General features: G+C 38.0%; 1 protein-coding gene across 6 annotated transcripts in view; it reads right to left on the bottom strand.

The window, feature by feature from the left end:
• The window catches only part of Esrrg (estrogen related receptor gamma), a 606,145-nt gene that overhangs the window by 218,944 nt on the left and 370,685 nt on the right, over window positions 1-16,516 (bottom strand). Inside the window, exon 1 of one of the 6 annotated variants that reach the window (XM_004671997.2) lies at window positions 16,126-16,317. The exons of 4 other annotated variants lie outside the window; for them this stretch is intronic. In XM_004671997.2, coding sequence (XP_004672054.1) covers window positions 16,126-16,181 — 56 coding nt within the window. In that variant the 5' untranslated portion in view covers window positions 16,182-16,317. Of the gene's footprint in view, window positions 1-16,121; window positions 16,318-16,516 lie in introns of those variants that run through there. One more of the 6 variants, XM_045139549.1, reaches the window with a different exon arrangement.

A 16,516-nucleotide genomic window follows, 5' to 3' on the forward strand; every position in this document is an offset into this window, starting at 1 on the left:
AATATTGTGATGCCAAGATACGATGAAACAGACACTCAGTAACATGCGATATAAATTTTAATTGCACATAAACACTTTACGGAATCCTCCCATGGTATTTCTGGCATATTCTGATTGGCAATGTTGCCAGGATACTATGATTTTAATCCTTCTATAAATTTAGCTGAAGCCAATATAAATCTTATTGACTGGCTCCACTAATCATCTAATGATAACCATGGAAAAATGTGAGAGGCAGTAATTTCAATGACCTGAAGCCAAGCAATCTCTATCTTTGGAAAATAAACATGTAAAATTCCTAAATACAATGTATCTACTGAAGAGAGGCTAGGAAGAGAGAGAGAGAGAGAGAGAGAACAGCCGTGTATTCAATCTCAAAGTCCTTAGGCAAACTAAGTCCATGGCTTTGGGGAAACTGAAAGGAAAATTTTGCAGGAAAGAAGGCCATGGCTCAGAGACTATGTCAAGATTAAGGGCAGCATTTTCTTATAAAAGCTACCTTCACTGGTCATTTACCTTGATTAGAACCAATGTATTAATTCAGACTTCCCCCTCAAAGTCAAATAACATAAACTTTTTTTAAAATTAATTAATTTATTTATTTTTTAATTTGAGAGCGACAGACACAGAGAGAAAGACAGATAGAGGGAGAGAGAGAATGGGCGCACCAGGGCTTCCAGCCTCTGCAAACGAACTCCAGACGCATGCGCCCCCTTGTGCATCTGGCTAACGTGGGACCTGGGGAACCGAGCCTCGAACCGGGGTCCTTAGGCTTCACAGGCAAGCGCTTAACCGCTAAGCCATCTCTCCAGCCCAAATAACATAAACTTTTTAATTTAAATAACTCCACTTTGATTTCTCTATAACCTCAGAAATATATATGGTCTTTCATTTTCACTGCTAATCTTTAAAAACCGTGATTTAAAGCTTTTAAAGAAAATCACAGTGACCAAATCTTTAAAGAAGGGTCCACCCACTGTTTCACAGAAGAGCAAAACAAGATGGAAGTAGAGCTCAGGAGGAAGGCACCCACGGGGCTCTGGGTTTTCTCTCTAGCCCCACAGTAACAAAGTAACAAAGGGGACTTGCTCTCTGAGATCCAACCACAGCCTCAAGACACCACAGACAGACATGTCCTTCGTTGTTCCTGGTACTAACTTGTTCTCGGCGCTGAAGTGCAAAAGCAGAAGGCCTGGTGGAAATTTCAATTTCCTTATGTCTTATGCTAAGAATAACACAACCTAAATTCTTGAATTTATTTTCTGAACAATGATCCTGATTCCAAGTGGAATGATGTATAAAACAGTCATACACTCATGATAATACTATATTTTCATCATTATTTCAGACTCTTAGTGCCTAGACAGTGCTTTCACACCCCTGAGTGTTCTCAGTGTATGACTAAGAAAATGCCCTTCAAGACAGTAGCCCTGATGACTTTAATGGATGAAATAGTCACAAAGGAATGCATGTAATTTTTTGATGCAACGCAAGACATTACTATAAGCAGTCAATCTGACGCTAGAGAACTATTTATTAAAAAACACACTTCAAAAATCAATTTTAAACTGATACCATCTAAAACTGATTTCATTAGCCATCATGAAACAATGAGCCTAAAGTTAATTAATATCCCCACGAGAAAATTACTATTAAGTAGAAGTGAATGTTTCTGTTGTTGTTTAGTGTTTTTTGTTTGTTTGTTTGTTTGTTTTGGTAGGGGAGAAAGACCCTAAAAGGCAAGTAATGATCAATTAAGTTTTTAAGTAGTAACTATGAAATGAAAATGTAATTTTTAGAATGAATATAGCTCAATTATTTGGATATTCTTGGTGAAGTCAATATGTAATAAGACTGCTATAAGAACTTCCAACCAATATTATTTCTAAATAAAATTAATATACAAATCTCAAAATGAAAAGAATAACCTTTTAAATAATAAAAAAAATAAGTAATACAAAATAAGGGTGAAGGAATAAGCAAAATTTAACCACTAGATGTATAAAAGAGTAAAGGCTACCAAAGGGACTATGAAAAAGAATAATAATTAAAATTTTGATTTTTGTTTTGAAAAAATATTTTAATAAGTATATATGATATTCTTGGACACAGTGATCTGTTATAAATGTCTATATTGGAACATATTTTAGAATCTGAGTAAACAGTATAATGACATTCTATACAATTGCAAAATATGTACATTTACACATGTTAAAATTTTCTGTGTGTGCATGCAAACATATGCACATGTGTATAAAATACAATTACTCCAGGTAACTAAATTCCTATTTCCTTATTTCCGATGTCTTACTAAACATGATCAAGATCCTATTTCAACCTAATAAACAGACCTCTAAATTTCATTCTAATATAGTAGAGAACTAGACTTGAAATGGTGTAAAAATGAAAGATATTGATAAATGTGATCTTCCTCTTTCCTACACAAAATACCAAATTTTCACAGGAATGCCTCCCTTGACAAACACAGACAAGGCTCTAGCCATGTCTTTGATGGCTATCTAGTCCACCTACAGGCAGTGATAATCTTTAATAACTACAGTGGATGTAGAATACCAGTGTAGTTACTTATTTTATTTAGTTGTGGTTTTCCTACTTTGGTGAAAACATAAACTAAGTCACCCAATTAAACACACACACACACAAAATAGAAATAAACCAACTAAAAAAAATTTTTTTTGGATGGGAAAGACACCACACCCAAAGAATACCAACTTTCAATCTATCATCAAGGGCAATGTGTTTGAAAGATAAAGCTATAACTCTGGTTCAAGATTTAAGTATAAGTTTTTCATTTTATATACACATCCTCTAAAAAGACTTTCAAAGATTTTCCTCCCAGGTTTTGAGCTGATAGTGTAAAAAAAGTAAGACAGAGAAGGAGCACATCATGTCCCCGCTGCACCTCATCAGAGTGCATACATAGCCATCAAACACTGTTTAGTAAACAAGGAGTGCACAGGTCTGGGGTGGCTTCTAGCTTCCATTCCTGCCATCTTTTTCAAAGCAAGGCAGGGGTTCTGTTTTTAGTACACACTTTGGTTCAGTGTTAATCCTGTTTTATGTTGTTCACACCTGCTGCTGACTGGCAGGCTCATGCTGCTTGGGAGAAATCTGGCTAATTGAGAAACTGGACAAAAGCTACTGTCCAGAGCTGGAAACAAAGCCCAACCTAGGTCCAGAATACAGAGGGAAACAGCCCACAACACTTACTGCTCGTTTGCAAGTAAGGCTCCAATGTCACAAGGTCACAACCCATAAAAAGAAAAATAATTTTCTCTTTGTCCAAAGAAAGTGTGAACTTCACTGGGGGATTTATAGTCTTTAGCTTCTAAGTCTTTGGGTAAAAGGTATGTAAATACAATAAAATGAAAAAAATGTTATTCTAAATGGGTGTGGCATATAAGCCACTAATCCATGTTCTTGTCAAAAACTCAGTAGTTGAAATGATTGAATTTAAATGCTTCATGGGTAATGTCTGTGTTCATGGACTTTTACATTCAAAATGAACTGACAGCATATTATATATAACATATTTATATAGTGTGTCCATGGGTGGTCACAGTGTAGGCATCACAGGGATGTGTGTACTAAGGTCCCTCTCTTCCTACAACACCCACAATTCCTGCCCTGAATAAAGGGAATAATCTCTCTCTCTCTTTTTTTTTTTCTTGGTTGATCTTAGTACCAGTGATAAATCAATTGCATGCCACAGCTGGGGACAAACAGCACTAGGGGAGAACTCCACAAATAACAAAGGAACCAGGCAAAGGCAGTCACTCCATCAAGCCCTGGGAAACGATGCACACTATCCTATCAGGAACAAGATATAAGCTATCAGTGGTTTACCCTGAGGGACAAAAACTTATCTAGTCCTGAGGTGACCCCAAGTCAAAATTCACATTGTACTGACATTTTCATGGGGGACCCTGAGTCCCTCTCTCCTCCCTGAATGGCCAGCTCCTGTGCCCAGACATTCTGGCCAGCAAAGGACAGAGCTAACAGGCATCCTACATCCAAGGAAGAGGGATACAAGCTTGGTCTGGGATCATTTTTTTGTATTTCCTGAACATCTTTCCAAAATTCAGTGGTCAAAAGAGTATCTTGGACTTCAGAGCCAGTAGAGGGAGCACAGCATCTGCAGGGTCCTCAGTAGTACACATGTCCAATGGAGTTTTCAGTTTTCATACTTATCTGGGGAAACTGGAAAAGCCCAAGTAGCAAATTAAGGTTTTCTTAATGAATGAACATGAGAGTAAGATATTTGACACACTGGCCACCTCCTCAGTGTCCTTTGAAATCATGTACCCTCAACAATGTGATCTTTAGGGATCAATTCGATTACCTGAAGCTGTGTGTGTGTGTGTGTGTGTGTGTGTGTGTGTGTGTGTACCAGCCAAAGTCTTTGTCTACATTGAAAAAGTTACATGGATTCTCAGATGCTTCTTTATTCCCACAGGACAGATACCAGGTAAATTTACACTTTCTGCTCTGTGGACAAGGCAACTCTATAACGAAAAGTGTGCAGTGGCCAAAAATTATATCAAGACAGAATTCAGACATCTCCCATAATCCATAATCTGATCTAGTCGATGGGATCATAAATAGGAACTAGCTGTCATTTCCAATTTGATTATAGAATATGAACAGTATAGAAATAAATTCAATTATTGAACTCAAACACAAAATTGCCAATATTTGACCATTTTTCTTTGACCTACAAAAAGGAGCAACTTCATATGCTCCAACCTAATATAATTAGAATCACATTACATTACTTCCCTAAAAAATGCCTGATGTTTTCATAGGAAATTTCCTGACAACCAAACTTGGCTTATTCCCTAATTTTACTTTTTTTTTTTTTTTTTTTATCAACATGAGGGCATGCGACTAAGTGGATGTTAAGACTTGATCCTGGCCTGGAAGTGTAGCATGTCACACATTAGTAGATCTCTTGCCTAGCATGTGCCTAGCCCTGAGTTCAGTGCACAGCACAGTAAACAAAACAAAACAAAGGTTTCTACTTAGGAAGCCCTTGAGTACATAGGCCCCAGTGGTCAGTTTTTCATCGGCACTGGGTTTGTAAGTAAGGATGTTGTGTGCATGGACAGAAACCTACTGAACAATACATATGATGGGAGTATCAAGGCTTCATGACATGAGCCCAGACTGCATAAGGATGGAAAATGATGCAAAACTCTTTTCCTTGATGGACTTCACTGAAGCAATGGAAACCTGGAGAAGTCCCCCCCCCGCCCCAATGACTTTGCAAGTTTGCTCTGGACAGAAAGATTTCAGGGTACCCAGCATCCTGACATCTCACAGATCAAATGACAGCGTGCTGCGCACAGTAGTGGCAGCGTGATGGTCCTCAGAGGAGAGGGGACAGAAGTAACCATGCTTGATCAAGGTACAGTAGTGGCAGCGGGATGGGCCCTCAGAGGAGAGGGGACAGAAGTAACCATGCTTGATCAAGGCGCTCTACCTGCCGCTGCCTTCCAGCGCTGCTTCTAAGCATGCCCACGCGTGAAGAGAAGTAAGACCACCTTATTTTGATTACAGTGCTTTCCTCAGGCAGCAATTTTTATTTCATTTTGAATCTTAAAACTGTTCCATTCCCAGCGATGCATTTTTATGTTTACAATTGACATCTTCATAAAAGAATGAGACCTTTGAGCGACAGCTCAAAAGCATGAAGGTTGCCTGCAGTAAGTACTTAAATTATTTTACACCTAAATGGAGCCCAGTTGTTTTTAGTTAAAATTTAATAAACCTTAAACTGATGACCTTTCTTCCACAGAAAGGCCCCCGAGTTGCAAAAACGAACTTTGCAATGAAATATATTTTAAGGAACCCATGCCAAACAAAGGGCTATTTAAAGCAGAACCTTTGTCAGTGTCCCAGCTTGCGAGCACCACTCCTGAGTCCCCCCCCCCCCCGCTGAGTGCATGGAACATTGGTGCCTCGCTTAATCGAAGACTATTGATCTGAGTGTGTCACAGTGATCTCATTGAGAGTAATCAATAGTAATCCAAAATCAATCAATCTGTTCTTGCACTATAATTTATCAAATCTGAATACGCCAAATTATTTGTAGGCGTCAAATTACAAAGACAGGAAAATGGCACAATTGGGAAAGTTAATGGTGTATATTGCAGAGCAAAGCCCATATCTTTTTTTTTTTTTTTTTTTTTTTTTTACTTTTCTTAAAGGAGAGACACTTTACAATGGACTATTACTTGGACAAATACATTTATCTTTTCATTAAAACATCCTAAATTTAGGATTAATATCCTTCCATTCCATTCCTTTTTTTTTTTCTTTTATAGGAATGTGCTGGTTTTGCACAGGGGTGTGAACTTACTGCAGCCCAAACTTAACCATAGCACACCAGCAATTTATAAATCTGAGAAGCTAAGTTGCAAATGCCTGTCACTCATCAGCTGGAAAAACAAGGGAACTCGATTGACACAGGACATAAGCGCATCTTGTAACATCAGAAGTGAGGTTTAATAGACCTGGAGTGGGAAGGCGATGTTTAATTTCTCCAGAGAACACCCAGCGTAGATGTACCTGCTTATCAAAGACGCTACTGTGGATGCCGGGCTTCCTTTATCAACATGTTCCTGTAATTTAGTCAAAGTAATAAATCCTTCTATTCACTACTGCACACTCAAAAGCACCCCTCCTTATTTAACTTGAATGAAAAAAAAAAAAACAGAGTGTCTAAAACATTTACTTTTGCTAATGTGAAAGTCCTGGCATTTTCCTTCATTCGCGATAAGCCGGTGCCAGTAGAAGTGATTATTCTTTTCTTATTCAAAGCCTATCAACATTTCGAAAAGCTCTCACCATCTTATCAGGTGCGTGAACAGCACGGTTACTGAAAACAGTTCTGTACTGCTCCTCTCTCTTTCCGCCAAGCTATCTGATAAACCCTCAGCTAACTAATTGTATTTACACACAATCAAACAGGAGTTGTATCTCCCATGCACTACAGCCAGATTCCGATTTGCCATAGGTTTTTCTGCTGTGACATTAAGTTAACAAAAATGTCAGCAGCTGAGTATCCCCAGCTGACAGCTATCATGAAAGCAGTCCAGTAGAATGCACAACAAACAGAAACAAAAGAAAAGCACACAGGAAAAGTTGAAGGCAATGGCTATGGAATTCACAGGAAAAATACAGGAAATAAAGTGCATGGTGTATGATAATATGATGAAGCTCATGCTTTCACCTGTCTCCAAAGTAAACCACTTTCAGATGGGCAGAAACGGTGATTCAAAATGAATATATTTGCCGAGAATTAGGAGGGGAAAGTGTCCAGGGAACTGTTTTACAACTAACAAGCATTTCCCCCATGTCAGGTGATCTCAATGTGGACGATGAGAAAATGCAAGCAAAGTAAGACAACAGAAATCACCCAACTTACCCCTGAATGGAAAACGAGATAGAAAGCAAAGCTGTCACATAAAGGAAACCGCATCCCAGGACAGAGTTTCCAATCATTAAAACCTACAAATGCTCTAGACTTTCGTTTTGTTCACTCACTACAAGCAAATAAAGATTTGTTTAAATGAGTTTTTTAATCCTCTTATTATTTTTCTAATTCTTCAGACTTAATCCACTAAATTTCTTCAATATAAAGGTCTGAAAAAAAATTCCTCATCCCTATGAACATAAAGACAGATGGTCTGTTCTCAATTTCTATCTATTAAAATGTTCAGATCAGTTTATGGGCCAAAAGAACAGGGAGGTGCACCTTATTTAAGCAAAATACTTTGGGACATGAAAGAAAATAATGGAACATCTAGAACAAAAGAAAAAACTCAAATGTACCTGAACAAACAACATATTCTGGCCCCAGGAAAACATTCTGTGCTTGGGCTTCGATGCCTAGTTTCTAATGCTCATTTGGGCCTCACCTGTCTTTGCCAACAGTGTAAGGAACAACAGAAAGGGCTACCACATGCTTCCATTAGAGGCCAAATCCTGATGCTCTCTAGACTCCAAGAGCTCAAAGTGCCTTCCTTTAGCTGTATAACCAATAAGAGGAATTAGTACGTGTGCAGCTCAGTACCACTCAGTAGACAATGATGCTTTCTTCTGTGACATTATGCACCTATGAGGCAGGTCTCACACAAGTCTATGGATAAAAGGGTTGTGTCTGTCATACCAGAGGGCCTCGGGCCTACTGAGTAAGTCACCTCTAGGAAATAAGTGTGGTATCCACAGATAATATGCACCCTTCTCTTCCTCTGACCATGAAGGCTGGTTACAAGAATAAAAGTCCTCTTCAAAATACAGGGTCTGTTCTGGCAGATGAGTGGCTGAAAAGAAAACATCAATGGATCAATTTTCATTTAAGAGAAACAAATGCCATTGAACTTGGTCATTATTCCGTTTTGGAGAAGGATAAGGATGACCATGGTCTGGATTCATGGAGAGCAAAGAGACTAGATCCTCATGTGATATGTTCTCTTAAATCAGCACCTCACTCTCTGGCAGTTTGCACATGCTCTATTTTTGCTAAATGGGCAATTTTGGATAAATGGACAATATGCTATTCCAGTCTTTTCCAAGCAAAGAAAATTCTGATAAATACTGTCGCATGTTGACTGCTTCGAAAACTGTACTGTTGAAACATTTTAACTCCAATGTTAAGTATTAAAAGAAAGAAAAATTTATTTATGTATTCAACAAGCACTTTGCTTAACTTCTGAAAAGCTATTCAAAATATGTAAAATTTTCCAAGGTAGGTGAAAAAAGACTTATTTGCTAAGAGCTCATCCTGGTCATGGAGAGAGCAAAAATAAAAAAGCGTAGGTGCTTCTGCAGTGATATGTGATTCACTGGAGATTTTTTTCTGTTATTTTTTTTGCACATTGGCTAAACCATGTAAACAGAAAGCCCATTTTTTCCCTTGTGAAACACAACAATAAGAGATGTCTCCTGTTGAAAGTAAACTGTCCACATTCCTTCTGACTCTCCAGGGCTTTAAGTTTTTGCTTCACAAATAAGATCATCAACCTGAGTATAGCATTTTACATACGAAGTGGGAGGAGTGTGCATGTGCTGCATCAGATAACAGTATCATTAGCTATCTTATCTGTATTCCTAACTGTGTGTGCGTGTATGTCTGTGTGTGTGTGTGTGTGTGTGTGTGTGTGTTGTAAGGATAAGTATGCAAGAACCCTGGTTTCCATTGCTCTCACCCTCCCCAACAATCTCTGATATAACATGGGAATGTACTGGTAGCTTTCCTTTTATTTCGTTCCATCTTAACCAGCTGTTTGTGAAGCATGTAGATGATGAAGGAAAGTTAAATTGACACATCTCTGATGTGCCTGACAGCCCTCAGTGTGCCCAATATTAATTTGTTTTCTTTGGCCAGGAACATGCTGCCAAAGAATATGATACAGAATATGTACTTCCAATCACAGTGATGAAAAGTATGCATGCAATTTTGTTTCACTCGATGCAATAAGAAAAGACAGAGGAACGAATATGACAAAAACTGTTTCCTATAATTAAAATATAAGTTTCCTCCTAGGTCCTCTTTTTAAAAGTATGTAAACTAATCTTAAGTAGGCTCTCCTAAGTTTTAACAGTTTAGTATTTAATAGATTTTGAATGCCAAAGCCAGTGATTTCTTTTACTCTTTTAATGGCTAGTGCTATGTGTTGAATATCTGTATTTAAATGTACATATAAATGTTTGCTAGTATATTGAAATGAACTTTAACAGACTCATGAGAAACTAATTTTTAAATAGCTACCTTTTTCACTGCCTCACCAGAATAAATAACCTTCCAGAAACACATCCATTGCCATAAATTAAAATGGCATTATCATTTGACAAAATTTAAACTTCAAAAGCATGTTTCCAACAAACATTTAAAAGTACTTTGCAGAAATTATCAGGGGTTACATGCAATACACATATACATAACACAGGGAATTCTAGAGCCATTTAATTCAATAGTCTTAGGTAACTGACAAGACAATACATTTGCAAAATATTACAAACATTGTCATACAACATCAGAGAAAGAGAAACATCTGACACTTTGAGAAAGAAAACATAGATTAAGGAAAATTTGTTTGGCAAAATTCTGAATTGAAATTGTTTTATTAGCTGAAGTTTCCTAGACCTTAGATACTATATGTCTAGCATGAACTTGAAACTAAAATAAAAGGTAGAGCCTTGAAAAGACAGAAGGATGCCACTCACCATCCTCTGATAGCAAGGTAGCTAACTCGGGTCTGATGCCTTGGTACAAAGAACCTGTTAGCAGCACCTGGTTCATAAACATTGTACTTGGGAGTGAAGTACAGCATTACGCAACTCGATAGAGGAGGAAATGAGCCTCGGAAATTAATTGAGATAATGAATTAGGACAAGAATTAGGAAATTATAAAAGGCAACTATGTAGGTTTTTTTTTCCATACTCATTGAGGTTTTAAAGTAAAATTACAGAATTCTGAACTTACCTTTGAAATAAAATTAACAACTGAACCTAAGACATATTTTGTAAATTATTAATATTTATTAATTAATTTTTTGCATTGATTTTTAGTCAGAAAAAGAAAACATATTTTCCTAGAGCAGATCATTGAAATGTACAGTTTTATACTTATTTGAAAGCTATCATCCTTTCTATCAAGATATATTTGTTAGGCCCAACTGTATAAGATGTAGCCAAGGGCTATTTCACAATCTCCTGTATATGGGCTCAAGCCACTAAGTGATGCATTCAATATCAGCAGTTTATTTTCTATTTTAAAAATTGTTTATGGCTACTAGATATTAAATAAATGCATGAGACATTTTTCAAAAAAAAATAAACCAGATACAAATTTCTTATAAGGTTACTTGTTCACATTTCTAAAATATAGTAGCCAAATCAATTCAGTCTTAAATTGGACATGATAAACACCTAAAATATTAATTCCAGGGTAAAATAATGCTTGGCAGATTTAACTGGCCAGCACTATTTATAATAATATTGAGATCCACTTTATTATGTCAAAGTTCATGGACAATGTTCACAGCATACCTGCATTCTGTACAGATCGTTTTCCTCACACATTGTGTAGATCTCATTCATGCTATACATGTACACAAACACTATTATGTACATATCCTTCAGTGTGCTTTTGATTTTAAAGTACCACATGCATATTCATTTGTTACTAATGGCAGAGATAATACATATCCACATAGATGTGGTCATAGAAATAATAATCAGTGACAAAACATGCAAGGTGCCACAGGAATGTGAAGCCGCAGGGCAGCTCGTGCTTGCCCTCTACTATCAAATATACACAGGAGTGAGATTGGGGAGAGAAGGGCAAAATATTTCACTGTCAGAAAATATACAGAACTCAATTCATTTCTATCTCCTGTGCTTAAGACAATGACAATTTAATTCAATGCCAGTGGATGTAAAAAAGATAAAAGCTGAACAAACTGGCCAATGTAATCAAAGATTTTCTCCAGAGAGCAGGCCAGGGCCAGATCTCATATGCACATATAACAGATCAACACGGTAACACGGTATTGTTTCTCTCTCCCATGAATGTGCTATAAAGAAAAATTCAGAAGCAAGCTTATCTGCTCTGATGACTTTAAAGTTCAACTGCCATCTCTCAAATACTCGCCTTTTCTTTTTAAATGGTCCAGAGCTGAGTTTAAAAAGTTTATTTGGTATTAATTAGCTTCATAAAAATCATTGTTTCTTACTGCCACTGGCACATAAGGTGTTAGCCAGAAGCATGCCTTTTAATTTTTGTTTAGGACACAGGGTAAAGGAAACCTTCAGTGTTGAGCATCAATTTACAAGTTAAACAAGGAAATATTTTGTTTAGTCACCAGGCTAACACAATATTGAGGAGACCTTCACAGGTGATACACACTTAAGATTGGACATCGTGCCTACCTCCCAAAAGAAACATGTCTTCTTTGTCTTCAATTCTTGCAGAGGTGAGGTCTTAGGAAAGTATTGTTAAATAGAATCATTGAGAAGTTAGCTGCTCTCTTTGATGGATAGCACCAGGTATCTAAAATTAATTGCAAAAGTATGGCCCAGCTAATGAGCCAGCCCTTATCTTTGCTCAGCACAGAAATCACAAGTGTTTTCTGCTGGCCCTATATTTTACAAAAATGTTATGAACTAAATAAAAACCTAATGAAAATACCTGACAGATACACATTATCACTAAGTCTAAAATCTGGATTGTTTGGAGTAAAAACTGATTTTTTGCAGTATTTCCCTTTTAAGCTTTGATCTCTTCTCTGACCATTTTTAAAAATTCTACTGTGAAAAGAATGACAAAAAAAATCATTTCTGCTACTATCATCTTTAAAAGCTGAATTACATGAGATTATATATATATATATATATATATATATATATATATATACATACATATATATATATATATATATATATTCAGATTAAATCAAAGAAACATATTGAAGACCATCATTTTTTATTCTCTCTATATAAAGGTAACAATGATACCTTATCAAGAGGAAAACACTAGAAAAATAATCATCCATGCAAGAGAATGAATGGCTATCCACAAGGGCTTTGCTAATAACATGGGTTAATTACTGCTGCAACACACTAGGTTCCCTAAATAAAGCAGCACCATCACACACACATTCAGATGAGACAAGCCGGTACCCGTACCCTCGCCTCTATCCAGAATATGCAAAGCTGTTGTCCATCTCTTTCTACCCACAGAGGATGTTTAAACTCACCACCAAATGAGTACAGAGTAATACACAAATGCCCTAACACAAAGGACTGGTGAAACGCAGGTGCCTGTCACTTGCCACCCCCATTCAACATGTATGCCATCAACTCAGAGACACACTTTTTCTTTTGGCTTACTTCAAGGAGAAAAAAAAGTATATATATAAATATAAATATAAATAAATAAATATATATATATGCACATACATGTTATGTAATGCACATCATCTGCTTATTTCAACTATATATTGTTTGCCCTATGCACCAGGCTTATTTAATTCTTTCAAGAAAAAAAAAGGGAATTACTCTGTTCAATGTAGTGATGTGATAGGCAAGGTTATAAGGCTACCAGCTCAAGAACGCTCATCCCTAATTGCTACTGGCTGTCACTCCCAGTAATGTGCATGGAAATCGTCTGAAAACCCCACCTATTCCACCTACCTGTAAGGGGACAGGTGTTTCCAACAGATTTATAGGGAAGAAACAAGAATGAAAGTGATGTGAGCCCCAAGTGTGGAGTTGGCACATTCTTTCTTACAAAAAAATAAACTTAAAATTGTTTCTTCATAGTTCTTAAATAATATATCTAAAGTGACCTGGAAGATTCCTACCTTTCCTTAAAGAAAAAAAAAAGCCAATATATACACACACACATATATATATATATATATATATATATATATATATATATATATATATATATATATATATATATACCGATTCCAATTTAGACGTTTTGTTGTTGATATTTCACTTTGGAGGGGTGGTATTTTAATTTAGTTTAGCTTTCAATTTGTAGAGATGAGACGTGGAGGGGGGAAATCAAAGCCCCACAACATAAAGAGTGAACCACACAAAATAAAACTTGCACAGCACTGAGCAGGGATGTTAAAACATGAGATTGTTAAATGTGCGATGTGTGATTTCCATGAGCAAGCTGAAATTTATTAAACTCTTCCCTCCTATCCTTGTGTGTTTTGAAGTGTTTCAGTCGCCTCTGCCTCTCCCAACAGCTGTGACAACTGTTAAAACAGTCAGTAAAATTAAGTCCGCTCTATAATCCTGTAGTCAATGTTACATTTTAATCAGAGGCTGAAAGGGATTGGTGCGATGAGCACACTCATTTAGCATGATTACACTGACACATATGTCAAAATGAGCAGATATATTATTTTCATCTATGTATGCTATCAGCTTTTACTGCTATGAATTGGGAAAACAAGCTTTTAACTACTACGGTCCTTAAGAAGCTGGCACATTTCATTCATGTGCATATATATATATATATATATATATATATATATATATACACACACATATATATATATGACATTCTAAACTCTCTTAATGGTGGTCAATAAATTGTGTGAATCTTTTGAATGGCTTTCCAAGCAGAAATTGTCCATTATTTTCCTTGGAAACAGCCTAACTCTGGTTTCATTTATGTGTGCACACACATGTGATGGGGTTTAACCCAGCACAATTACTATGAATATTAATAGCATGTATAAATTCTGCACTTTATTAATTGAGACAGAAAGGCAGATGTGTTGCTGAGTACTGAATCTTTCTGTCTGTCCAGTGAACCACGTAACCATCACAACTACATCCAGACTAAAAGAAAAAAAAAGTGCATATATAGATAGATAGATAGATAGATAGATAGATAATAACTCTTAATCAAACCAAAAAGGAAAGCTAGTTTGAATCTTGCGCCAAAGCCAAAAGGACATGTGCCCTGATTTCATTTAAATATGTCTGCTTTAAGAGGCTTAAACTGCTTATTCAAATTAGCTATAGGAAGTTAAATTCAAGGAAACTACTCTTTTTACAACAACCCTCTGGGGAATATTTAAAGTTTGTCTTGGTTATTTATTTACAAGACTAAGTGAGTCTCTGAGAGAGCTCCACTAGGGCAGTATTCCTAACATGAAGACATTGAAAATTGCCCAAATCTACAGCCCCGGGTGCAGCAACCTTCAAGCGCCAGTTGAGTGGGCACCTTACCTTGGTTTATGTTTCATTTTTATTTTCACACATTGTAAGATTGACTCTTCTGTTGATTGTGTCAAGGCAATGCAAACACTTGCTCACAGCCTCACAAGTCCTTCAGTGCTCCTGGGCTAATCTTCCTCGTGTGTGTGGATGTGGGTGTGTGCATGTGAGCATGCATATATGTACACACAGGCTCGCACACACAGGGACAGCCAGCTTGCTAGCCTCTCACTTAATTTTAAAGCAGTGCAATGTGTGGTGACTAAGGACAGCTAGTGGACATCTACCACTAATGCACTCTCTCAGCTCCCAGACTTTTTAATATTATATTCACAACCTATAGAGAAATGTTTGGCAAGAGCACTGTTTTCAGAATCATAACAGTTGGGATTAGTGTAATGTTTTGCAATATAACTGACTCAACAGAAAACGAGACAGACCAGTGACGACTTGTGTGACCTACTAATATTTTATCTCAACAGTGGGTTCAAATTAAGTTTATGACCTATTCATTTCACAAGAATGCCCAATTTATTTCCCTACCCACAGCTCACTCCCCCACCCATCTTTAGTCAAATGAACATGTATTGCTACAGCATGAAGCTATGTACAAATAGAAACAAATTGTCTATTCGAGGGGAGAGTATAAAAGCCATACCTTTCTCCTTCAGTTTCCCCCCGCCCCGCCACAACACACACACCCTTTAATAGTGTGTGAAATCTCATGTTACTTAACGGCCTGATTTGCCAGTTAAGTGCTGACTTGACGCTAACTATGCAAATAGCATTCTTCTATCTGTGCATCGCACAAGGCTAGTTTTTAAATTGTTCTCTGAAGGAGAATTAGTAAACGTGCTATCCTGCCTCTAACTCTGCGGGGTAAGAAATGACAGGGAGTTGACGATATCCGTCAAACTGCAAATCCATAAGAGACACTCACTTGTCTCAATCATCTTGCATAGTGTATTCCAAAACACCCCCCAACCCCGCCTTGGGAAAGAAAAAAAAAGGGGTGGTAGTCGAGGATGCATGATAACAGTTCACGGAGCATTTGCGCCCGGCGCCTATTCTTAGCACGGGAGTAAGAAGGGACGGTTCCGGCGGTCGCCGAGCCGCCTCAAAGGTGACATCGTAGTCGGAGAACAATTCTCTGACTTCCTGAATTAGGAGATCACCCGGGACACAAAAGGCACCAGGCAGACACAAACAAGCAGTCAGTCGTGCACGCACGCACAGCCAGGACCTTACCTGAATGGGTGTGCAAAGACTCGGGGTGTGCACCCCCGCCTCCCACGCACGCACGCACGCACCCCCGGGCCGAGTTGGAAAAGGAAAGGAAAGGTACCTACTCTTCTTCGTAATGCAGGGGAAAAGCTTCGGGAAGGCAAAGTTCTACCGGATCCATGTGCGCCCGGCAACCATTATTTGTGCACCCCAGCTATAAATCAAAGTTTCCTTGGCGGAGGGTGCGCGGGCAATTAGCGCAGCCGTCCTCGCGGTGACGAGCCCATCGGCGCGGCCAGTTGGGACCCGGGCTCTCACTCTCTCCTAATCAAGGACTTAAAGCCCCGAGTGCAGCTCATGAATATGAAGCAGGGCTTTGCATATGCATTCTCCCCCGGCCCAGGCGCGCCTCCGATTGGGGGGCGCCCGGCCAATCAGGAGCGAGGCCCGCGCGGCGCAGCGGCCGCAGGTAGCGGGGCGGCCCGGCCGGCAGAGCGCAGCGGGCGCAGCCTCCAG

Source organism: Jaculus jaculus, chromosome 1, assembly GCF_020740685.1.
Source record: "Jaculus jaculus isolate mJacJac1 chromosome 1, mJacJac1.mat.Y.cur, whole genome shotgun sequence".
In the NCBI taxonomy this organism is placed as follows: Eukaryota; Metazoa; Chordata; class Mammalia; order Rodentia; family Dipodidae; genus Jaculus; species Jaculus jaculus.